Source organism: Equus przewalskii, chromosome 9 (genome assembly GCF_037783145.1).
Source record: "Equus przewalskii isolate Varuska chromosome 9, EquPr2, whole genome shotgun sequence".
Classification (NCBI taxonomy): Eukaryota; Metazoa; Chordata; class Mammalia; order Perissodactyla; family Equidae; genus Equus; species Equus przewalskii.
Window position 1 is genome coordinate 59,951,375 of NC_091839.1, and position 26,436 is coordinate 59,977,810.

Genomic DNA, 26,436 nt, shown 5'->3' on the forward strand with positions numbered 1-26,436 from the left:
AAGAGTTTCCTTAGTACTGTAAGCAGCCACTGAGTGTCAACATCAGCTGGAAGACAGTGCAATAGAAGCAAGAAAGAGACACTTCTCCAAGACCTATTTGACACCCTCCAATTTCATTCCAACTTCAACAGAAACGGAAACAGCTAACACAACCATAAAAGTGAAGAAAACAAAACTGAATTCTTAGAGAGTTCAGAACTGGTCATTTTAGATCTCTGATTTGAGCCTTTGATCCTTCAGCTACAAGCAAACGCATTTTATTTTAAATCCTCTTCTCACTCTGAAAGAAAATGCTTCAGCGTATAAGGGGAAAATAGGGCAAAAGAATAAAAGAGAGAGACAGAGAGAGGGAAATCTTTGTTGAGCTCAGCAACTCTCAAATGAACGAAGTATGGATGTTTTATTCTTCCATCCACCAGGGCACCAATGTACTCTTTAGTAAATATCTATGAGAGAAAAGACTATATTAATTGTTCTTACAGCTAGATTTTTATCTATCATTGTTCAAGTCAGAAGATGCTACAATTTGAAAATGATGCGATCAACAATGATTATTATCTGTCTGAGTGGGTGTTGGTGAAAAGACCGATACTGGATTACTCTCCAGTTCCTGGGTGTGGTATAGTTTTTCCAGTTAAGAATTAAGGTTAAAAGGGCGTCATGTCTGCAGCTTACTCTTAAATGGGTCATAAAAAAAAGGTGTATATATAAATAGAAACATATAAATATATATATATAATGTTAGAATGTGAAGACTATCTGGGGACTCTTTGTACTATCCTTGCCACTTTTCTGTATATCTGAAATTATATTTAGAAATCTTTAAGTAGAATTTAGGTTCATGGAAGTGAAATATACTTTTGATGAGTGATAGAAAATTAGAACCATTTTTTAACTGAGATATAGTTCATATACCATACTGAAATAATTTTTTAAAATAATTGATTCATTAAAACATTAATTAAAATTATGATCCAAAATTATGAAAAATACGTATTCACAGAAACTTTTGGGCTGGCCCGGTGGTGTAGTAGTTAAGTTCATGTGCTTGGTTTCAGTGGCCTGGGGGTTGCCGGTTCAGATCGCAGACATGGACCTACGCATCACTTATCAAGCCATGCTGTGGCAGGCATCCCACATATAAAGTAGAGGAAGATGGGCACAGATGTTAGCTCAGGGCCAGTCTTCCTCAGCAAAAAGAGGAGAATTAGCAGCAGATGTTAGCTCAGGGCTAATCTTCCTCAAAAAAGAAAAGAAGGAAACTTTTAAAATTCTGTATCTTATTGTTTAACGGCAAAGTTTCTATTATATTCTCATTAGATGAAATACTAGAAAATAATTCTTTATGTTTTTATTCATTTGCTAGATTTTCAGAAATAATTAATATCAAAAAAGTAAAGTACCGATAGCGTTTACATTTTTGGCCTTCAAGCCAAAATTTTAGTTTCCCCAATTTTAGCCCTTTGTTAAAAGCAAAATTAACTAAATTCCACAAATTTTACTCCTGACCCCACCACTTACAAGCTCTTTGACCTAAGCAAGTCCTTCAATGTCTCTGGATCTAGCTTCTCTATAAAAATTTAAAGAGTTATATTACATTGTCTAGAAGTTCCTTCTAGCACTAGCATTCTACTATAAGTTCCTTTTTACAAACAGGGAAATAGAAATTCTAATCTTAAGTAACTTGCCAGAAGTCATATGATAAGAAGAAAGCCTCATTTAAAAAGAGCCCATTAATGTATCCAGTGTGGATACATACACCAACAAAGAGCCCATTGTAGACAAACCGTCCTGGGTTCCCGGGCACACCTGCTGTCAGGGATCCGTCCTCCAGCCATCAGTAGCTGAAGCTCATCTCACTCTTAAGGGGAGAGGGATGGGGAGTTACAAACACTCTGGTTTGGTCTTGGGAGTGTTTTCCACCTATCAGAGGCTAGCAAGCCTCCTGGAGAAGAGACTAGGAAGGACGGAGAGGCCTGGAGTCAACATGGTCTCCACAGAGACTGGGGACAGGAGATGACTTGGCCATAGGATTGTTGCTACCATAGGCTTTGTGTTTTGTTACCCTTGGTAGCTACCCAGACGCTTTCTGGTAAGTGAGAAAACACGGTAGACTCATTTGAATCCCTGCCCTTTTTATGTGGTTTTAATTATGGGGAAGCTGTAGAAAAGATTGAGTGCTGATCTCTGGCTCACCAGCATGCAGTAAAAGAGCTAAGCTTTCTCTGTACAGGTTTGCCCTGCAATAAGGTAATATCCTGGTTTGAAGTGTCTACTTCTCTGCAACAGAAAAGGAGAAAGGAAAGGAAGGACAAACCCTGTGGATTAGGTTTTCTGCAATAAGACAGGCTTTATACAGAAATGTATGTGTTGGAAATTGGATACTCATAATTTGGATAGTGGCAAACATATACACCGTGTTTACGGTTTACACTGTCAGGTTCTGTTCCAAGCACCTTACATATATTGACTACTTCAAATATTGGGTCCCTGCCATGAAGGAGCTTTTACTCTTATGGCAAAGGCTAAACACAATACACAATCATTCCTTTTGATAATTAACAAGCACTTTCTGAACGCTTAACATGTGTCCGTCACTGGGTCAACTGACTTCTATAGAGAAGAAATAATGTAAATGGTGAATGCATAAGCGTCAAAAATAAGTGATTCCAGTCAAAAATGCTCAAGGAGGAGTGCACAGCACAGACATGGGCCACTCAATTGAATCATTTACAACGTAACCCTCAAAGCTGTTTGAACTTAAAATGACTTTTAAATTCTAGTTATTTCCCTCAAATTCCTCTGAGTTCAACCAGTTTCACATTATTTAATTCATCCATCCATCCCTTCATTCCATAACCCTGATGAAGCCAGAACACTGTACAAAGAAGCCAAAAAATTAACTCAATGCGCTTAAAATCAAGTTGAGAAAAAAATACACATACACCAACTAACAAATACAAAGTAGAATGTGAACGATATGATTCAAAGTCGTGTTAAAGATAAACTGAGGCATATTAACCTTTTTAAGAGTTTATTTCAGCAAAAATCTACTGGAATTATGCAGCGCCAGATCAGAAGCGGGCGGGGAGCACTCCGCATACAGGAAATGGGGAGAATTCTATGGAGAAAGGGTGAAAGCAAAGTAAGATGATTGTTGATTGGCTAGAGCCTAAAGCCTCGTTGGCTGTTTGTGATTGGTTGTCCTTAGGTTTAGGGTTCGTAAACTTGAGGCATTTACAGGCCTAGGTTTTGGTTTGCTTACCGCAGGTAACCACGGCATTAAAGCCAGCTCTGCCTAATGACCTCCTTCTTTAATTCAACAGTTGCGTGCAGAAATTCATAGGAAAAGTGGAGGGAGGGCTTAGCAGATATTAAGCGCTCAGTAACTTAGGTTGAATGAATGAATGTGAGATTAGAGTAGGTTAGTCAAGACATATTTCTTGGAGTGAGAGAAGTCATGGGCATGGACTGAGAAGGAGCAAAGGTCAGCCTGGCAGAGCAAATGACATTCGCAAAGGCCCAGTGGGCAAAAAAAGAAAGAAAGAACGAAAAAAAAAGGCAGGATGTAGAGTTTCAACAGATTGGCTCGGTTGAAACACAAGGGTTAGTTGGTGGGTGAAAAGGAAGAGTGCGAGGTTTGATAACGTGTGGTACATTCTGATACCAGCCAGACTGTCATAAACTCAACATTTGTAACACCCGAAGGATAACAGCTTTGTTCTTCCAGCTTTGACTTCCTTTCTTGAAATGTATTGATAATAACATGATAGTTCTCCGAGACCAAGCTATTTAAATAAGTAATATTTTGTAACTAGACAAAAGGGAAATGCCATCAAGATGATAAAGCAAAATATAATGGTATAGGCAATGTCAGGGATGGAAAAAATTTAGAGACTGTTTCTTCTCATTCAACCCCTCTTTGACCAGACGAGGGTCAAGGAGCAGGGAGGGGAGCGTCCAGTCTGAGATGCAGATGAGGCGAGGCCGGGCTGCTGCCTCACTCATCAACGGTTGATGGCCTTTTTAATCTTTACACCTCTACCTGAATGGCACGATGGTTATTATTGGAAGATCAACACGAAAAATGTAAAACCTATAAAAAAATAGAAAAAGAGAAGATAAAGACACCATAGACAGAAGATGTTGAAATCTGAGCGTGGGAAGTTTAGACGTGGGTTAGGACAGTAGCTGAGGGAAATGAGAGGTGAGGTCAAGAGACATTCTGGGTGAAAAAGTAATAGTCCTTTTTCAGAGTGACTGCCTGAATAGGGAGGCCAATAACAGATTTAAAAAAAACAGACAAAACTCCAAGTATGAACCTGATGGTTAAGTGTGGAAATTGTCCAGTTGCTCAGGAGGAAAAGTGATAGCATTAAATACATTTCATCAAAAAGTAATTCTTTGAAAGTAATTCTTTGCAAGATGAAAAAGTTCTGGAGATTGCTCACACAACAATGCGAATCTACTTAACTCCTGGACCATACACTGAAAAGTGGTTGACGGTAAATTTTATTTTTTTAAAAATGCTCATCATCTTTTTAAAGGAATTCTTTTTATTAATTTAAACTTTCACCCTGTCTGCTTGGGAGCTGTACCAGCTTTTTATGTTTTGGGAACACAGATTCACTCAGGTCACCTCAAGTAATGGGAAGTTGGTCTATTTTAAGGATACACGTGACAATAAAGGAGATAAGAATATCAGAGGAACCTAAGAATAGCAATATGATTGGGCTTCAGTTGGGAACTGAAATGAACATGGAACTGGACAAATTCCACGCACACTTAGCCACTGAGTTCACTTGTCGCTCTTGGCTGCAGCAGTAATACAGTACTCCTCCACCATGGCGTGTCACCATTCCTCCGTCTCTATGACCATAGCAACTAGCTCCTTTAGTCATAGCTTCTGCTTACTCATAATTCCAGCTTACTCATAGTCTCTCTATAACCGACTTTCAGCTTCCCTCCCACAATCAACAGACTGATTCTGTATATCCCAGTTCAGATTCTTGAAAGAAAAAACAATCTGACTGGCCGAGCTCAGTTTTCAACTTCAGTGTCCATCAGAATCACCTGGAGAGCTGGTTAAACCACAGATGGTTGGGCCCCATTCCCATTGTTTCTGATTTAGAAGTCTGGGGACAGGGCCCGAGAATTTGCATTTGTAACAACATGCTGACTACACAGGTCTGGGGACCACACTTGGGAACCACTGACCTGCTTACTCACCCTGTTGTCTGTTTGGCCAGAGCAGCTGGGGCTCCACCTCATGTCGCCAAAACCATACTTCTGAACTGACTCTCATGCTTATAATTGGAGATTTTTGTAAACTTCCTTCTCCTATTGGTCTCCTGGTTTAGGCACTCACCAAAGTCCAATTGCTTTTTCAACAGGAATGTCTCTGACCTCTCCTTTTGTTTTCCTCAGTCACTGCCCTAACCCAGGATCTCATCTCCCCATACCTAAGTATCTACAGAAAGCTTCCTGTTCCAAGCCATGCTCCCCAAAACACACATCTGCCAAATTACCTTTCCCACTGATAGCTCTCAAATGCTTTGTCTCTGGGTTTCCTTTGCCTATCACATTAAACTAAACTTTGGAACACCTCTAAACTTTTTGTTTTTAAGTCAATAATATTTAAATGCTTGCTTTTCCACACTGATATTGCTTTTCTTTTCTTTTCTTTTTGCTGAGGAAGATTTGCCCTGAGCTAACATCTGCTGCCAATCTTCCTCTTTTTTTTTTTTTGTATATGAGCTGCCATCACAACATGGCCACTGACAGATGAGTAGTGTAGGTCCGTGCCCAAGAACTGAACCTGGGCCGCTGAAGTGGAGCCCGCCAACCTTAACCACTAGGCCACTGGGCCTGGCCCTGATATTCCTTTTTCTATCCTTTCCCTTGAGTAAGCCACCTATCTGAAACCTCTTAGGACCAGATTTTAGGAAAAGGCTTCAACTTGTTTCTATAAAGATGCCTCTAGAATTTAACCTCTAAACTCTCGCAAGTTCCATGACTACATTTCCACTACTAGCTGCTAGCTCCACCTAACTACACTCCAGGGAGCTCAGACTTAGTGTCCAAGGCCAGCCTCAACATTTACCCCTCAAACTAGTTCCTCCCCGTGTTTTTCTTCTTCCTTTAAAACAAAACAAAAACTCCCATGTAACCAGTCATCTAGGCTCTTAATTGTAGTAATTTGGATTTTTTCTCTCTCTCTGTTCATCCTCTTCTCTCTTCCCCTCATCCTACTCCATCTAATTAGAAGCCAAATTCTGCAGATTCTACCATCTATCACGGGGGCTGCTGAAACCTGGCACCTCTCCAATTACGATGTCATCCTGATGTTCCACACTGTCATTTACTTTTGACCTAGACCAGTATTTCTCAAACTTTTCCACAAAAGTAGTTCTAGGGGCCGGCCCCGTGGCTGAGTGGTTAAGTTCGTGCACTCTGCTCCAGTGGCCCAGGGTTTTGCCGTTTCGGATCCTGGCTGAGGACCTAGCACCGCTCATCAGGCCATGCTGAGGAGGCGGCTGTCCCACATGCCACAACTAGAAGGACCCACAACTAGAATACACAACTATGTACTGGGGAGGCTTTGGGGAGAAAAAAGAAAAATAAAAAATAAAATTAAAAAAAAAGTACTTCTAACAGCAGAGAAAATATAAAAGGTGGAAAGGAGGGTAACCTTAGGGAATGTAGCCCTTAGCAGCTTTTAAATTTTTCCTGACCCACTTTGGAGAAATTTCTTGGTAGACTCCTGTTATCTTTCAAAAGTTATACAGCTTCTGTATCCTCCCCAGTCTATTTTTGTTTTAAAATTAAAGGAATAATGTTAGCTGCTTGTCAATGAGCCAAAATGATGGTTTGGGAACATTTTCTTGTTTTCAGCAGCCTCATATGGGTAACCTGTGCTCTCGTTTGGGAAGGAGCCCTGTAGACGTCACCCCGTCTCTCTGCCCTCAGTCTCTCTAGGTGCCATTTTATTTTCACCACTGCCTAAAACACACTCCAGGGGCTTCTAATAGTGCTGTGCTGCTACCAAATTAAATATAAACTGCTTTCTTTTGAATTCAAAGCCCTCCAGCAATGATCATTCCAATCTTATTTCCAATCCTAAGTTACTTTCTAGCAAACTGAAATACTTTAGTGTGTTTTCAATGTTGAATTAACTCTGGTTGTTGGCAAATGGTTTCCTTCTACAGCCATCTAGCACAGTGGTTCTCAAAGTCTGTTCCGCAGACCAGAAGCATCAGCATCGCCTGGGAACTTGTCAGAAATGCACATTTTCTGTCCTGTCCTACACCTGACCTGCTGAATCCAGACTCAGCGGGGGGCTGAGCAACCTGCGTTTTAACAAGCCCCCCAGCTGAACGCAAACTTCAGCTGGTTCTGATGCAGCAGGAATTTGAAGGCCACTGGTCTAGCATTTAGTTTTCAGATCTAAAACGGAGTAAGAATGTATACATTAAAAAGGAGAAAAAAAGACCTGAATGGAGTATAAACTATTATTTAAGTGTAAAATGTTCATTTTTAAGGCAAGATGTTAATACTCACTAAAGGCTCTTTTACTAGAATTCTGCTGCTAAATATATTTTTTATCTAGGCTCGTCTTAATTTAGAAAATGTGTTCTCAAGGACGAAGAGCAGATTAAACAATTTTTAATTCATTTGTCTCCTCCTAGTGGCAGGCTTTTAAATATTTAGCATGACATCCCATTTACATTTCTCAATAATTGTATTTCTGAATTTTTTTCATAAGATTCCTCTTACTAACTACAATTAAAATCAATTGCCCCTCTACACCCAATTAAATAGATTTTTTCTCTGTTAGTTCCAACTGTGGCTGCAGAAAATGATGTAATGTGTCTCCTACGTGGCTGTTTCTAATCTGACTTGTAAATTTTCCCTCATTTAGTTACCCATAACTTCCAGCAGAACTTCCTTAGTACTTAGAACACTTTGAAATGAGCCTTCTTCCTTTACAGGATTCAATAACACCTAGGTGTTTATCCTTTACTCCTCTCATTCCACTCCCTTTCCTTTTTTTTTTTTCCCTACTGAGGAAGATTTGCCCTGAGCTAACATCTGTTGCCAATCTTCCTCTTTTCTTTGCTTGAGGAAGATTTGCTCTGAGCTAACGTCTGTGCCAATCTTCCTCCATTTGGTATGTTGCCACCACAGCATGGCCAATGAGTGGTGTAGGCCTGCACCCGGCATCTGAACCCACAAACTCGGGCCACAGGAGCAGAGCATGCCAAACTTAACTACTATGCCATGGGGCCAGCCCCAACTTCACTCCCCTTCTTGCAAGGCCCTAGGAACCACACAAGATCTCCAGGGTACTGGGATAGCCACTGCCACCAAATCTCTTTTCAGCGAGCACTTTGAGCCCTCAGACTCGCAGGATTTATTGACCTAGAGTGTGAACAAATTCCTTTGACTCTTAAAACCAATAAGACAAGGTTTGATTTGCTTGCAAAAGAGTTTATTGATAGGACGAGATGATTTATGGAGATACCAATGTCCTACATTTTCCCTTTTATTACTTCCAAGCAGGTAGCCAGGCCATTTGTACTCCTTCATCTGGGATGGCTAAAGAATGGGAAAGCTCAAGCTACTTGAAGACTGTGCCTTTTCCTGTGTATTGTTAGAGTCTCAGCTCACTAAAGAAATTTTTTTTTAAGGATTGGCACCTGGGCTAACAATTGTTGCCAATCATTTTTTTTTTTTTTCTGTTTTATCTCCCCAAACCCCCCTGTACACAGTTGTATATCTTAGTCTCAGGTCCTTCTAGTTGTGGGATGTGGGACCCTGCCTCAACGTGGCCTGACGAGCGGTGCCATGTCCTCGCCCAGGATCCGAACCCTGGGCCGCCGCAGCAGAGTGCACGAACTTAACCACTTGGCCACGGAGCCGGCCCCTCACTGAAGAAATTATGCTAGATGTCTTAGAGGGAAAACAGGATGAGTGCCTTTATTTAAAACTGAAGGAGAGGGGCCAACCCCGTGGCCGAGTGGTTAAGTTCACACTGTCTGCTTCGGCGGCCCAGGGTTTCGCCGGTTCAGATCCTGGACACAGACATGGCACCACTTGTCAGGCCATGCTGAGGCAGCATCCCACACAGCACAACTAGAAGGACCCACAACTAAAATATACACCTATGTACTGGGCGGCGGGGGGGGGGGGGGGAGGGGGGGGTTGGGGAGAAAAAGCAGAAAGAAAAAATAAAAATGAAAAAATAAAAATAAAGAAATAAAACTGACAGAGAGAATGGAGATTTCCTTAGGCTGGAAAGGAGTATAAATTGGTGTGTCCTCATTCCCCTGGTAGCACCCTGGAGAGGTGCCAAGACTTATGGTCTGCGTAGAAAGGCGAGAACTTGTGATTAATCAAGGAAAACATCATTTAAAATGGAGTCACAGGGCCAGCCCCAGTGGCCTAGTGGTTAAGTTCAGCATGCTCTGCTTTAGCAGACTGGGTTCAGCTCCCAGGTATGGACCTACAGCACTTGTCCGTCAGTGGCCATGCTGTGGTAGCGGCTCACATACAAAAAGAGGAAGAATGGAAACAGATGTTAGCTCAAGGTGAATCTTCCTCAACAAAAAAAAAAAGAAAGAAAGAAAAAGTAAAATGGAGTTGGGAGGCCAAAACAGGGAGCTCTCAGCAGTACCACTCCCAGTCAATTACAGGAAAGATAGTCAATTACAGACCTCAACAGAAAGAATAGTCAATTGCAGGAAAAAGTGTACATTGCATCCCAAACAGAAATCTACTACCCTAGCAACTCAGCCAATGAAAAACCATCACCACCCTGAACTCCTGCTTTTCTCCAATGAACTTTCCTTCAAAACAATCTCACCCAGTTTCCTCCTTTTTCTCTATAAAATAAGCTTCTTCTCCCTTGCTTGTTGGATTTGCCCATGGTCTGCCATAGCACGCACATCCCAAATTGCAATTCTTTGACTCTCCCCAAATAAACTTGTTTTGCTGGTAAAATAACTAGCTGTTTTATTTTTAAGGTTGACAACCTTTAAACATCAAGGTTCCCAAACATAGCAAGGATTCCCATGCTCTGCAGAAACACAGTCGCCTCATTTCAAGGATCTATGTGGCTTCAACCATGGGAATCTCAGCAGTAACCAATAAGGGCTGAAGACTGGAGAGGTCTCTCCAAATATTATGTTTGATCTGGGGATGTGGGGCATGGGGAACTGACAGAGATTAGATTTTCCTGCCATCCTGATGTGGCAGGGGCTCAGTCAAGTTGAATTTGATTTAAAGAAAATAAAGAAACATAGTTTTTCTTATATATCCAAGTTTGTGGTTGCAATTCACATGCTAAGAAATACAGCAAAGGACAAAAAGCAAAAAGAGATGGAGAATACAGCAATGGACAAGTTCTCAGAACAAGGGACACCAATCCTAATGTCACTCAAGTCTTGGTGTAGAATAATGGGGCTGACGCAGTTTTATTAGGTGTGCAGCTCCCTAATCCTTTGTCTCCCTTTCAACTCTGTTAAGGTTGGACATTCCACCCTCTGACCTTAGTTAGCCTGACTGCAGGGCTTGACATCTCTACCAGGTCTGTTAAGGCTGGATGCTCCATCCTCTGACCTTAGTTAGCCTGACTGCAGGGGTTGGCATCTCTACCAGGTCTGTTAAGGCTGGATGCTCCATCCTCTGACCTTAGTTAGCCTGACTGCAGGGGTTGGCATCTCTATCAGGTCTGTTAAGGTTCTCCCACTTTCCCAGGAAAGATAAAGAGTAGAGTGGAATAAGTCAGACAAGCAAGGTTCCTAATTTTCTAGTCTCAGTTTCCTAATGTGTAAAATGGAAATTAAACTAATGAAGACTGATTTTATCTTGTATGCACTAGTAAAACTACCTCAGTTCTTAAGTAACTGAAACTCTTCTATATCAGTCAGCAAAAAGCAACTTCCCCAAGCCCCTAGCTCGCTCCAGACCTCCCTATAATCCAGCTTTCCCACCACCCTACTCCAGTGTGGCTGAGTGCTGTGCCCTACTAGTTAAATATTTCAAACATCACTCTGGATAATAATTACCTCTTGAGACTGTCATGAGGCTTAAAGTAGGTTCAGTTAAAACAAGCTAATGACTCTTGACCTTGACCAACCAACCCTCCTGCCACACGGGTTCTTAAGCCATCCTTTTGGATCCAGGGCCAAACGATACTTCTGCTATGCAGCTGCCATGGTATTTGGCCCTGATCTGGCCTTCAAAGATTTTTCCTTAGTCAGCCAGGCAATTTTCCTGTTTTTGTTTTCTTTGATAACAGATTTATTCAGATATAATTCACATACCATAAAATTAAAGCATATAATTCAGTGGTTTTTAGTATGTTCACAGAGTTGTGCAGGCATCGCCACTACTTCCCGAACATTTTCATCACCCAAAAGAAACCCCACACCCAGTAGCAGTCGTTGCCATTCCCCTCCCCCCGGGCCCTGACAGCTGCTAATCTACTTTCTCTCTATGGGCTTGCCTATTCTGGACATCTCATGTGGATAGAATCACTCAATATGTGGCCTTTTGTGTCTGGCTTCTTAGCATAATGTTTGCAAGTTCCTCCACGTTGTAGCATGTATCTGTACTTCATTACTTTTTTTTTTCTTTTAAAGATTTTATTTTTTTCCTTTTTCTCCCCAAAGCCCCCCGGTACATAGTTGTATATTCTTCGTTGTGGGTCCTTCTAGTGGTGGCATGTGGGACGCTGCCTCAGCATGGTTTGATGAGCAGTGCCATGTCCACATCCAGGATTCGAACCGACGAAACACTGGGCCGCCTGCAGCGGAGCGCACAAACTTAACCACTCGGCCAGGGGGCCAGCCCCTGTACTTCATTACTTTTTATTGGTGAGTAAGATTCCATGGTATAGATACACCACATTTTGTTTATTGTTTCTATTTTTATTTATTTATTTTTGCTGAGGAAGATTCACCCTGAGCTAACATCCTTGCCTATCTTCCTCTAATTTTTACTATGAGGGCAGCTAGCACAGCATGGCCACTAACAGAGCAGTCTAGGTCTGCACCTGGGAACCAAACCTGGGCCACCAAAGCAGAGCGCACTTAACCACTGGGCCACCACGGCTGGCTCAATTGCTGCTACTTTTAAGTGAAGATAATTTAGTCTTTTTCAGCTGGCATCTGTGCCTTATTATCTTTTTTAGGATTGAGAGTAGAAGGTATTAAGAATGGACTCCAATTACAGACCATGGAAATTCCTCCCAATCACCAAAAGGCTTCTTTTTCTCCCTCTTTCAAAGCTGATGCTGATGGGTTGTTCTGCCCATTAAGTTCTTGTTTTCTGCCTGAGAGATGTTTCAACCTTTAAGCTGATTTTCAAAGGGCATGAGCTCTTGGCATGGAGCCAATACTATAATGTCTTCTTTCCTCCCAAGGGAATGGCTTTTTAGTCTGTGTGCTATGTTATAATATTAAAATTATTTTACAGATTTTGTATACACATGTCTTTGTAAATACACAGACTATCTCTGAAAGGATACATAGAAATTGGTAAAAAGGGTTGCCTGTAGAAAGGGGAGCTGGGCGACAAGGATGGAAGGCTTACTCTTTCTATCCTTTTGTAAATCATTCAAAATAAATAAAAATAATTACTTCAGAAATAATAAACAATAATAACCTTAACCAGAAGTGTGAGGCTTGTTTATTTGAAAGGGAATTTTGAGTTATTACACTGACCTTGTAAAACACATATATATATATTTTTTTTTTTAAATTTTATTGAGATGGTATTGGTTTGTAACATTGTGTAATTTCAGGTATACATTATTATTTATCAGTTTCTGTATAGACTGGATTGTGCTCACCCCCAATAATCTAGTTTTAATCCAACACCCATACATATATGCCCATTTACCCCTTTCACCCCCCTACACACACACATCCTTCCCCTATGGTAACCACTAATCTATTCTTTTTATCCATGTGTTGGTTTATCTCCCACATATGAGTGAAATCATATGGTGTTTGTCTTTCTCTGTCTCTCGAGGTGGTGTGACCAGCTGAGAGTTGTTTCTCATGGTCTGGCCACTTGACCTGCACATTTGGGTTGAGACCATGTTTGTTCATGGTTTGCTTTATGTTGTATATAAAACTCTTTGGCTTATAACATAGGAAGGTAAAAATGTCTTCTCTTTTATTGTTGCCTTGACTGTGTTTCTTTTTGGGGCCAGTTACCACTGCATCATATGCCATTGGATTCCCAAGCAGAGAGCCAGCAATTGCCATACATTTATTTAGAATTATTTTGTTCTGATTCAAAGGCCTCTTGCCAGATGCTGGCATTTTATAGGGGGAAGGAGCCCTGTTTGAGATTCCATTGTCAAGGGTTAAGAAAAGCTTAGGCTTTGGAGGGGAGATCTCCCCTTTGAGAGAGTTTCCTCTCTCCCCAGCACCGTCCTTTACAGCACAACCCTGGAGCCTGGAAGCTGTAGATCAGTCTGGAAGTGACATGCTCCAGGATGAACAAGCTCTTGGAATGCAGTCCACCTCACCCAGCTGGAGACCAAGTCCAATAGCCATGCTACTTGGAGGCCTTACTGTTGGCGAGGGTGACAGAGCTCAAAATTTGTGATCCTACAGGAAATCACTGCAGAGTGATGTGAGCCAGCCCTGAAAAGCCCTGTCTGGAGATGAAGAATCACTCTCGGACTTACCAGGAAGTAAACCTCCAGCTTGTTTTCTGGGCACCAATAAGAAGAGTCTTTCTTTCCTTTGTTGTACCATTTTCTTGCTTATTTTGCTTAACATAATACCCTCAAAGTCCATCCACATTGTTGCAAATGGGACAATTTTGTCTTTTTTATGGCTGAGTAGTATTCCATTGTATATCTATACCACATCTTCCTTATCTATTCATCAGTCAATGGGCACTTGGGGTGCTTCCATGTCTTGGCTATTGTGAATCATGCTGCAATGAACATAGTGGTGCACAGATCTCTTTGTATTGTTGATTTCAAGTTCTTTAGATAAATACCCAGCAGTGGGATAGCTGGGTTGCATGGTATTTCTATTTTCAATTTTTTGACAAATCTCCATACTAAAACACATAGATTTTCATTTCTCAAGCCTTTGCACCTGCTGGTCCCTCAGCCTGGATTGTCCTTTTTATTCTCCCATTAGCCCGATAAAAGCTGACAATTTATGCACTTTTTCAATTTATAAAGCACTTTTAGATACATGATCTAATCTTCAAATAAAAAATATACAGTAAGTATAAATGTTTTTATCCTCATTTAATAAATAAGGACACAGGTTGACAAAGCATACCAGCCTGTGCCAGATCACAATTATTACATTTCAAAAGCTAGAACTCAAATCTGCAACTTCAGATCGAGTGCACTTTCTACTTTTTTTAAGCTAAGAAGTCCTATTCATTTAATGGGGCAACTGGGTAAAAATGTAGAAAGATGTTTACTAAAATGTTGTGTAATATCAATATTACACAATAAATACTATGCAGTTACTAAAAATTATGATGTAGATCTATATTTATTATAGAAAACATGGAAAAACACCCGTGATACTGTAAACAGTGAGAAAAGCAAGTTAAAGACAGATGTACAAGTTTGAACACATTTTGTAAAAAAAAGTGTGCATGTAGAATGCTGAAAAGATACATACAAAATGTTTGTCATAATACTCTAAAATTTTGTACTTTACTACTAATAGATTAAATGCACATTGAATGCTTAATACGTGCAGAATACTGGGCTAAATCTACTTTATATGTATTATCTCATTTAATCCTCACAATAACCAACACCTAAGGCCTTGCTGCTAATAATGCAGTGGAACCGTTCATTCAAGTACTGGACCCCAAAGCTCATGCTCCTGGGAGCTCGATCATCCTGTCTCGGGTACAAAGATCATTTATTTTATGATCAGGAGAATCCATGAGGTTACTTTAAGGAAATTCTGTTCAAAAGTTCACTTCTCCAGGTCTCTTAGTATTCCCATAACAATTTACATCCCTTATAGTGATGTGGATCAAGGCTGCCCCAGGGAGAGAAGCCCAAGGGGTCCTGGCCTACATGCCCATCTATATGACCTGATTCATATCTAAAGTCACACGACCACACAATAACCAGACCCCACCTGCACCCACACTATTTTAACAACTTTTTACCTTATCTTTTCTTTGGTAAAAAAATAAGTCAGTACCTATTCCTTATACATTTAGCCCTATCCTCAACACATCGCAGCTCTTCACTGCCCACGGGTGCTGTCACCACACCAGCCCCTCTCACTGCCCATGGGTCCTGTTCCCATGCTATTCTCTGAATAAAAGAGAACTACGACCAGACCTTGAGAGTCCAAGAAACATTTCTTTCAACTCCTCGGCTCACAGAGCCGACATCGACAGCACCTGGGGCACACTGGTTAATGTATAATTGGTTGGGTCCCTTTATCTACCTCTCCTGGACCCTACGCTCCGGCAGGACTGAAACGCAAGCCCACTTCCTACCGCCCGGCCTCGCGCGCAGCGGGCGTGTTGAATTGCCCGGTACCCTGAACTTGGCTCCGGGACCGCGAACTGAGGATGCGTGCTCACGCGAAATTAGGGATTTCCCTGCGAACAGGCAGGCGCGGGCCACCCGCAATCCTCTGCGCTTCCGCAGCACCGGGCGGCTTCCTAACTCGCCAAGCTTCTCCTCTCCTTTGCGCGGGAGAGCGAGGCCTCCCGCGGTCGCAGCACCGCCCCAGCGGCCGCCAGGGCCCCTCCTCTCCGCAGAGGAACGACGCCTGACCCGGACCCCCTGCGCGCGGCACGGTGGCTGGCTGCCCTCACTCAAGATGGCGGCGCCGGGGGGGCGTGGCCGGTGACGCGGAGGCCCGAGCAGGGCGGGAACATGGCGGCGGCTGAGGAGCCGAGTCGCGGGGACCGGGAAGACGGGGAAGAGGAGGAAGAGGAGGAAGAGGAGGCCGTGAGTGCCGTCCGGAAAGCCGCGCGGCGGCAGCGGCGGTGGTGGCGTGCGGGCTGTGTGTGGGGAAAGGGTCGGGGGCGCGGCGGGCGCCAAGTGCCACACGGTGGTTGGCGCGGGGAAGTAGAGGCACTTCCCGTAGGGCACGTCGCCTGCGGGCTGTCGGTGACAGCAGGCCGTCCCAAGGCGGGATCGTCGCCGTGGGGCTCTGCGGCTCCTTTTGTTAAATCGCTTCTCCCGCGCGCGCCCTAGCCGGCTGGCGTGCTAACCCCTCTTTCTTCCGCCAGGAGCAGTTGGTTTTGGTGGAATTGTCAGGAATTATTGATTCAGACTTTCTCTCAAAATGTGAAAATAAATGCAAGATTTTGGTGAGTCTTCTAGAGTTGGAGGGTGGTTGTAGATTTTCTTAAACGTGAAACAGTGAATGGTGAAATAGCTGTCCCCGAAGATTGATAATATTCGCTCCACGTAAACTCGAAGGCGGCTCCAAGAAGTACAGGGACTGTGGTAGCAGATCGGAGAAAAGGGCAAACTCTGCTCGAGTGTCTGAACGTGTGGCTGGAGAGAAAGGTGAAGATTGGGAGGAGGTCGCAGTTTGAAATGGAACAAGACATACATTTTTAAATGCACTGTTTTAGAAAGTGAGGCAGGAGAGAGAAACACAAGGCGAGGAGAGGACGATCAGATATGCACCCGGGTTAAACTGTGGAGCAGGGAAAGAAGAGAGCCGCTAAGACAAGACTTAGAGACCTCACGCTCTGCTGTTGCCTTGAGCCGTGCTATCATAAGTTACCATCTGTTTTATCACTTTACGTGAAAATCTTTGAGCTGTTGTTGACAAAACTTCCTCTGTCGTTGCCATAAACTTGAAGAGGATGTTGATTGAAATAGACCTTGCTACTTGGGTAGGAGTTAAGTAGTCTTCAGGTTGTGGCTACGGTGATGACAGCAGTTTTAGCTTCTCTTGTACTTGCTAGGACAAGAAGCCCTGGAGATTCCCTCGTTTTGGAAATTAGTCTCCTTGGTAGCTAGGTTACCCTTGGAAGCCTCTCTCTTTCTTTCTTAATTGAGATGTAATTGGCATAAAACATTGTATTAATTTCAGATGTGGGCCATAATGATTTGATGTTGGTATATACTGTGAAATGATCATAAGTCTAGTTAATATCTATCACCGCACATAGTTACAATTTTTTTTTCTTATAATGAGAGCTTTTAAGATTTACTCTCTCGGCAACTTTCAAATATATAATACTGTATTATTAACTATAGTCACCATGCTGTACGTTATATCCCCAGGACTTATTTAGTTATTTTGTAATTGGAAGTTTGTATCTTTTGGCTGCTCTTACCCATTTCACCACCCCACCCCCCACAAGACTTTTTTTTTTTTTTTTTTTTTTGCTGAGGAAGACTTGCCCTGAGCTAAGATCTGTGCCAGTCTTCCTCTATTTTGTACGTAGGTCACCAGCACAGCATGGCCCCCAACCAGTGGTGTAGGTCTGTGCCTGGGAGCTGAACCTGAGCATCCAAAGCAGGGCGTGCCAGACTTAATAACTAGTCCACGGGGCCGGCCCCATACCAAGACTTGTTTTAATGATGATTTTTTATGATCCTGTATCCTGTTCTAGGGAATTGACACTGAGAGGCCCATTCTGCAAGTGGACAGCTATGTCTTTGCTGGCGAGTATGAAGGTAGGAGGATGTCAGATAGATGACACTCTATTTTTTTTTAATATGCTTTTTAGAGAAAGTAGCTCTGTTATTTCTCAACAAGTTTCCTTCAAATTTTTCTACAGACACTCTTGGGACTTGTGTTATATTTGAAGAAAATGTTGAACATGGTAAGTGATTGCTATGCTAACTCAAGTCTTTTTACTATGAAATATTTCTAACATACTTATGTACAGTGAATATTAAAATTAACATCTCATGTACCCATTGTCTAGCTGTGTCAAATCCTACCATTTTGCCAGATAATTAAAAAACATCCCAGATACATTTGAAGCCCCTGGTATACCCCTCTCTAAACTTACTCCCTTCCTCTGTGTTCACAGGTAATCACTCTCTGAATTTGGTGCTTTTCTTTCCTATACCTGACTTTATATTACATATGTATCCACAATAAATAGCATTTTTTGGTATATTTTCAAATTTGATATAAACTATAGCATACAGTACATATCATTCTACATCTTTTTTCAATCAGAGGTATGTTTTGAGATTTATACGTGTTGATAGATATAACTCTTATTTTCCCTGTTGCTTAGTATTCCATTTGTGACTATACTGCAGTTTATTCTCCAGTTAATGGACGTGTTGGTTGCTTCCACTTTTACTAGTAGTTATTAATTACAACTAAAATTTATTGCGTGCCTTCTGTATGTCAGGCACTGTTCTAAATGCTACATGTCTAAACTCATTTAATTACCACAAGCCTATGAGGTAGATACCATTGTTATCTTTATTTTATATTTGAAGAAACTGAAGCACAGAGAGGTAAATGACATTCCCAAGGTCATACTCAAGTAAGCGGCAGAGCCAGGATTTGAACCCGGGGGGTCTGCTCCAGAGCCCACGTTCTTAATTATGCTTATAACTCACTACTAAATGCCGCCATGAATATTTTATATGTCTCCTGTGCCTATATGTAAAAATATCTTTAAGGTATACTCTTAGAAATGAAATTGCATGATTGATGGGTGTGTGTATCTTCAACTTTGCCATTAGGTTCAGCCATATGAAATTACCAATTTTGGCTGAAGCTCGACAGTTTCATATGGTTCAACTTAACAGATGCCATTATGTTGCTTTCTCAAGTGGAGTTTCAGTTTACACTCACAGTAGCAGTGTATAGAAGTTCTCAGTGGGGTTCGCATCCTTAGCTCAGACCCTCATCCTCCCTCCTGCCTGTGTCCACAGCTTTCTATAAAGCTGTAACCCTCAGCAGCAGGTTAGCAGCAGTGTCTGTCTCAGCCTTCTTTCATGATTAGAAATATCCGCACTCCAGTCTCTGGCTTCAGGATTTTGGTCCTTCTTCTTCTTCTTCTTCTTCTTCTTCTTTTTTTTTTTTTTGCTGAGGAAGACTGGCCCTGAGCTAATCCATGCCCATCCTCCTCTACTTTATGTGGGACCCCTGTCACAGTGTGGCTTGCCAAGTGGTGTGTAGGTCCATACCAAGGATCTGAACTGGCAAACCCCAGGCCATTGAAGCGGAATGTACGAACTTTAACTGCTGTGCCACCTGGCCAGTCCCTGGTCCTTCATTTTGAGTGGTAGAATTTTAGACCTCATTACCCTGTAAGGCCAAATTCTTGGCCCCAGTTTCCTATTTAAGGGCTGCAGCCTAAGTGGCCCATAGTTTAATCTCACTCAGAGCTTTGGGTTTTCTATCCCCTGGAGATATGTGTTGTTTTTGAGTCTGGTTGTGCCCTCAGTTGTTACGTGTTTTTGTTTTTTTTCTTTTTTCTGCTTTTTCTCCTCAAATCCCCCCAGTACATAGTTGCATGTTTTAGTTGTGGGTCCTTCTAGTTGTGGCATGTGGGATGCCGCCTCAGCATGGCCTGCTGAGTGATGCCATGTCTGCACCCGGGAATTGAACTGGCGAAACCCTGGGCCGCCGAAGCGAGGGCATGAACTTAACCACTCCGGCATGGGGCCGGCTCCTGTTACGTGTTATATCTGTCATTTATCTGTGCTTGGGGCGGAAGGGATGAGTAAATCTTGAACTTACTACCTTATCTTGACAGGAAGTAGTTTAGTCTTTTGAGGCTTAACATGATGATTTTATTTAATGGCATCCAGCAGTATAATAATTGAGTTGATTTTGTTCTAGTGGATGCAGAAGGAAATAATAAGACAGTGCTGAAGTATAAATGCCATACAATGAAGAAGCTCAACATGACAAGAACTCTTCTGACAGAAAAGAAGGAAGGAGAAGAAAACATAGGTTGGTTCACTTAGGTCTTTGAAAACAGATGATTTAATATTGGCTCTGGTAATGACATATTGCTGCCAGGACGTTCCTTGTACTTTGAAGTAATGACTGTATGTAATATGTTAAATATATTAAAATTGAGGTGCTCCATGAAAAGTACCAAACATAAATTTAAAATTCAGTGGAATTCTAATATAGCAGACATATGTAAGAAATCTCTATCTGCTTTGCATGGGAAACAATTGTGAGGAATTTCCCAAGAAACTTAATATGATTTCCAACCCCTAGGGAATTCAGCGTGTGTGTGTCTGTCTCTTCCTCTCTTTTATAATGAAAACTTCCCTGTAAGTAGAGGAGATATGATAGCAGTTCTGGATTCCCAGGGTGTAACCTCAGAGATCTCCTGACACTTTTGGCAGCTGCTGCAGCCTTCTCCAGGAGCTCACAGCTGGAAGAAGCTGGCTTTAGACGTGAGGGAGGGACTCAGACTCTAGTACACAGTTGTTAGTCCTGAGTCCAGTTCTTAATTAGTGTCCATTTAGCCTTCTCCAGTTGCTTGTCATCCCAGACTAGAGACTTTAGACCAGGGCTGCTTGTGTCCACAGCAGTCACATGTTTATGGAGATAAACAGAGAATCACTCGAGAGTTTTAAAAGCTCTTTGCTCAAAGACATATTTGAAACTCTAGTAAACATGACCTTAGTGATGAATATATTCATGACTCAGTAGGTTTATTTTATTTTAAGGAATAAAATTTGAAGGTACATTAATCATACAGAAATTAATAACACCAACTACACATTACTCCATAACAAATCTCTGTTCTTATGTATATCCCAAAACTATCCCCTTTTTTAGGCACTCTCTGAAAATAGCAGGAAGAATAGATAATACTTGAAGTTCTAGAATGAACTTGAAGGGCAGATGCATATCAGATGAGCTTAGCTATTGTTTAGATACTCTTGTTAAAGGAAATTATAGAATTTCCTCTCTTGTAGTCTTTAATAGTCTGATAGATCTTTGGAACAATTTGGATGTTTTGCTTAATCAAATAAATTAGTAAGCAACTGTTCAAGGCTGTATTAGTTATCTATTGCTGCATAAAAAATTACCCCTAAACTTAACGGCTTAAAACAATAGCAAAAAACGCCATCTTACACAGTTTCTGTGAATCAGGAATTTGGGAGCAGCTTAGCTAGGTGGTTCTGGCTCGAGGTGGCTCCCGAGGCTGCAGTCATCTGAAGGCGTGAGTAAACCTGGAGGGTCCGATGGTAAGATGGCTCACTCACATGGCCGGCAAGTTTGTGCTGGCCGTTAGCAGGAGGCCTCAGTTCCTTGCCTCCACTTAGTACTGTTTGAGTGCCCTCCTCACAAGGCAGCTGGCTCCTCCCAGATCAGGTGATCCATGAGAACATCTTATGAACTAGCCTTAGAAGTCACATTCTGTGATTTCTGCAGTTTCCTATACAGTGTGGGAGGGGGTGACACGGGCATGAAGGTGAGGATCATTGGGGACCTTAGAGGCTGGCTGCCAAACATGGCAGTATGCTGGAGGCAGGCAAAGCAGACAGGAGATGTGGTCCTTACTTTCTGGGAACTTCACTCTAAAGGAAGTCACACTGAAATAGCCGTGGATGAATGTGAGTCCACGCCTATTTCATTCAGCTTATTTTAAGTATCTGTTATGGGCCAAGTATTATGCTAAATAACAGAATAAAGGATGGCTTCAAGGTTTTGAATCTGGGTGACTAGGAGAATGATGCCATTGCAGGAAAAAAATAAGAAGTCAATAGTTGAAGCTGAACTGGAGAGAAAAGGACTAATCAGTTTTTGATAGAGGTAGACTTTATAGGAACAACACATGAGAAGACGTGGGATCAGCAGTGAGGAAGTTTCCACAAACAGCTGCAGAAGAGCTCATTTATAGTGGGGAGTAGGAGCAGATGGATGTGTGAGCAGGTGGCAGGATATGTTGGGGTATCTTAGAGATAGCTAGTGGAATTTTGAAAATGAGAGTAAACAGCTTGGGCTTGCTACAGAAATTAATGAGAATCAATTGCAAATATTTGGCTGAAAGGGTAATAAGAATAAATGAAAAAATGACTAGCATTATTGGAGCAATTCTTGATTATAGGGCTTCATTGAGGGGTTAGGGCTTTGACTATGAGTATGGAGAGAAACGAAACTTTTCCAAGTGTTTTTTTTTTGAGAGGTGTCTTATTTCACAATTGGATATTCCAACTCAAAACGACATGTAAGTGTTGACTTAGAAGATGATAGGTCAGTATCATCCATTGTGTTATGAAAACTGAGAGGTAAGGAGAAAATTGTAGGGAAGTGACAGTTTTCGTCACTCTGAGGTGTGAGGTGGCAGTGAGAGCTCAAATTATCGTTCAGAATGAGTTGGGAATTGAACTCTGGGAAGAGCCCTTGCAGTGCTAACTGAAGTTGATTGCTTTTAGTGATTTTGACAATACATCCCCTGTTAGCATTCCAAGGTCTCCATGTAAGATGGAAATGACTTAATTATTTATCAGTAGTTACAGGCACCATGTTCCTTGGTTTATGGTGGGCTTTTACTTTGACATTTATTCATAGGATGAATATTTAAATTAAAGAAAAATATACTTAAGTAACTAAGACTCCTTTTTCCTGTGTCTTTCTTGGTTTGTCCTCCCCTCTTTCCTCTCCCTCCCCATTAGGTGGTGTGGAATGGCTGCAAATCAAGGATAATGATTTCTCCTATAGACCCAACATGATTTGTAGCTTTCTACATGAAAATGAAGATGAAGATGTTGTAGTTCCAGCCTCAGATAAACCTTTGGAGTTGGAAGAGCAAGAAATTCAAATGAAGGATAATTCAAACCTGAGTCATGAACAGGGGAAGCCACTGCACCTGGAAATAGAGGATTCTGGTCCTCTTATTGATATCCCTTCTTTTGAGACAGAAGGTTCTGTTTTTATGGAAACTCAAGATGCTACTTTAGAAAGCTCTCCTAGATGAAATGTTTCTCGTAATAACTAGTCGTGAACTTTTTAGAGTTTTTATATAAAATATTTGGCTGTGTAGCTTTCAGTTCACTATTATTTTATTTTTGTTGGCTATACACATATTTCCAATTATAGCTACAACTTAATATAACAGAATCATTAAGGACCAGGTATGAACTGAATTTTTTAAAATATGGTTTAAATGACTATAGCAACCCTTCTCTGCTGAGTCCTTTAAACTGGAGATTTTACTAAGGTAAGTGTATAAGTTTTCTATTGCAGCCATCATAAACTACCACAAACTTAGTGACTTAAAACAGCAGGAATGTATTTTCTTATAGTTTTGTGTCAGCAGCTGGACATGGGTCTCAGCTGGGCTGAAATCAGGGTGCTGGTAGGGCTTTATTCTTTTCTGAAGAGGGGCGTGGGGAGACATTTCCTTGTTCATTCAGTTGTGGGCAGAATTCAACTCTTGGAGTTGAAGGATTAAGGTCCCATTTCCTTGCTGTCAGCTAAGGGCCGTTCCGGCTTTTAGAGGCTGCCTGCATTCCTTGGCTCATGGTCCCCTTCTCTTCAAAGCCAGCAGTGGCAGGTCAAGTCCCTCTCACGCTAAAATCTATGCTGCTTCCACCATCCTGTCTCTAACCAACCCTTCCTGCCTTTGCCTTTAAAGGTCCATTTGATTACATTGGGCCCACCTGGATGACCTTCCTGTTTTAAGGTCTGTAACTTTAATTTCATTTGCAAAGTCTGTTTTGCCATGTAACTTAATGTAAACAGGCATAAAACTGAGGATTAGGGCCTGAAAATTTTGGGGGGCCATTTTCCGGTCTACCACAGTAAGTATTATATCTAGGAACAGAAAAAGAATTCAGAAGTGCTTAAGGATAAAGTTCAAGTTCCTGATAGTCCAGCTGTAATTCCACTCCTTTCCCCCTTGAGAAAGATACTGGAATTCAGATGTAACAGTCATTCTATTATGGTGATGAGCAGATCTGGTCTAATTTGTGTTTTTTAAGTAAATTATTCACAAACTTTAATACTTTGTTATAGGTTGAACTATATGAAATTGCCAATATTCAATTGTTTCTAACTACAAAAAACAGCAACTTCGTATGGTTTTACCTGGTGTTAATACGTTAAAACAAACCTGACATTAATTATATCTCATAAGGGTTGGAGATATAACTGTTTTTTGTGACAGATCAGAGAACTAATGTTCTAGGGTGAGGAATTTTTTTCTTCAATAAGTTTTGTAACTTTTCAAAAAAAAACTTATGCTGATTAAAAACATTTCCAAATCATAAGTGCATATGTCTTCTCAATTTTTATACGGCTTTTTTAGCCTCAGCTTTTGTTAATAAAAAGCTTACTTTTCCCACCATATGTCTGTGTAGGAGAGACTGCTAATTATCTGACCCAATATCTGTTCTTCCTTTTTTTCTTTGTAACAGAATCCCAGAATTTATTCAGGTTATTAATGTGCCCAGCTTTCCTTGCGTGTATACATGGCCATTTGACTAAATTCTGGGCAGTGACATGGAATTAGAAGTGTCGAGAGTGGGATGATTCTGGCAAGTTTTCTTAAACTTTAAGGTGTAAGAGGAAATGGGCCAGCTCATCTTCTCTTTCTTCCTGCTGGAACATGGCTGTGGCGGCTAGAGTTCCACCAGGCTTCCTAGACTGTAAAGTAACCTTGGAAATAGAAGCCCTGGGTGGCAGAGCAACAAGATAGAAGATCGGATTCTGACACTATGCTGCTGCCCTAGACTGCTGTGAACAGAGGGTTAGTAAAACCCTTCTTTTTCTTCCTAGTAGAATGAGCTCGACTTTACCTTTCAGCAGCGTTTTCTCTGGAAGCCTGCTGGACAAGGTACTAATAGAGCATCAGCTGTAATGCCAGGCGATATTGTTTGTCATTTAAAATTACCCTTATTGGTAAGCTGTACCTGGACCAGGACGACTGTGACAAGTGCTATAAATGTCCATTGGAAAGCGTGTGCTTTGGACTTCCTTAAGTGCTGTGTTTCTTTTTGCAAAGATCCCTGGAAGCGACACTCATGGGCTCTGAAGAGATATTGGTTCTTAGGGAGCATGAAGGTTGTAAGCCAATGTGGCTTCTGCACCCACCCAGATGATCTTGTTCCGTTAGAGTGGAGCTCACACTCGGGAGTCTGGAGCAAAGACTCCTGCTGAAACAAGTCATGCTGCTGTGCTTTTTCCTATGAAGTCAAGTGAGCCGCTGCAGGTTGGGTCCCCCAGGCTTATTGGGTCCTGTGAGCGAATGTCATTCCAAAACTCTGACTACTACTGCTGTTCAGGCAGAGAAGGCATTGCAACTACCTACCTCTGGCCTTTTACGTGAGAGAAATAACTTCTCTCTTGTTTAAGTCACTCTGTAATGGCCACAGTTAACCCTAATGGATACAATGTGCATTTTAGAAAACTTGAAAAATGTAGAAAAGTATAAAGAAGTTGAGTGGAAGATTCTTGAGATTTGTAAACTTGTAAAAGAAACTGATCTAGACTATTAGGTAAGTTACACCTTAAATTGAAGAAGAAAATGAAATCATAAATTCTGAAGAGAATATGATGTGTTTTAGCTTCTTACCTGTTAATAGGATAGATGTTTGGAATTTAGTGAAATAAAATCTTATTTTTCAACCGTGAAATATTTTGTAAGACTAGAACTTCATATATGAATTTCTCCTCTGTTGATTTGCCTTGTAACTTACTAGGATTACTCATCTTGGAACCAGTCTCTCTGTGGCTGTCACACTAAAGACTACTTCTGACACCAAATGCAGTGGGTGGCTTTTACTTGCAAATGATGGTGTTCTATTCAAAAGGGATCATATTGTTAGAATGTATCATGGAGAATTCTTCCTTAAGGCCATTATAGAAATGTTTGAAAACCCACCCGTTTTTCTTTTGTTTTTCTTTTTTGAGGGAAGTACTGGTATTTTGTCTCTGGGTTTAATGTAACTGTACTTACATAACATTAATGAGAATGTCAAGGTAGCAAGAGGTTCTAGTTTTCTCAGATCCAAAATAAAATTTCTTTCACTATCGTGTCTTAACAAGCTCTTATTTCCTACTTATATTCCACGCTCCCAATTTGTGATTGTGTTAGTTTCCTACTGCTGCTGTAACAAATTACCAAGAACTTAGTGGGTTAAACAATATAAATTTATTATCTTATAGTTCTGGAGGTCAAATTTCAAGATTAAGTCTTGGGGGATAAAATCAAAAGGTAGGGCTGCATTTCTTCTGGAGGCTCCAGAGGAGAATCCACTTCCTTGTCTTTTCCAACTTCTAGAGGTTACCTGCACTCTTTGGCTTGAGGCCTCTTCCCCCATATTCAAAGCCAGCAATTAATATCTTCACTCAATCATCAGTCTCTTTCTTCTGACCTCTGCTTCTGTCATCATATCTCCTCTGATTGTTACACTCCTGCCTCCCTCTTAGAAGATCCTTTGTGGGTCAGCCCAGTGGCTCAGTGGTTAAGTGCACATGTTCCGCTTCGGTGGCCGGG

The 26,436-nt window shown here is 41.5% G+C and overlaps 1 protein-coding gene across 4 annotated transcripts; it reads left to right on the plus strand.

Annotated features, from left to right (window-relative positions):
• The first annotated feature begins 15,601 nt into the window (after positions 1–15,601).
• On the plus strand, positions 15,602–25,970 carry GTF3C6 (general transcription factor IIIC subunit 6). 4 transcript variants are annotated; one of them, XR_545067.2, is made up of 8 exons: positions 15,679–15,976; positions 16,261–16,341; positions 17,605–17,668; positions 17,773–17,817; positions 19,809–19,922; positions 22,613–23,157; positions 23,575–23,622; positions 24,356–25,970. XR_545067.2 is itself a non-coding variant. In XM_008521297.2 (6 exons), exons 1-6 carry the CDS (start codon positions 15,902–15,904, stop codon positions 22,912–22,914), a joined length of 681 nt encoding a protein of 226 aa, XP_008519519.1. In that variant the 5' UTR covers positions 15,612–15,901; the 3' UTR covers positions 22,915–25,970. The 4 variants fall into 4 exon arrangements, 1 of the variants encoding a protein (XP_008519519.1); XR_545065.2 differs by having other exon boundaries at positions 15,602–15,976; positions 22,613–23,622; XR_545066.2 differs by having other exon boundaries at positions 23,575–25,970.
• Positions 25,971–26,436: the final 466 nt, after the last annotated feature.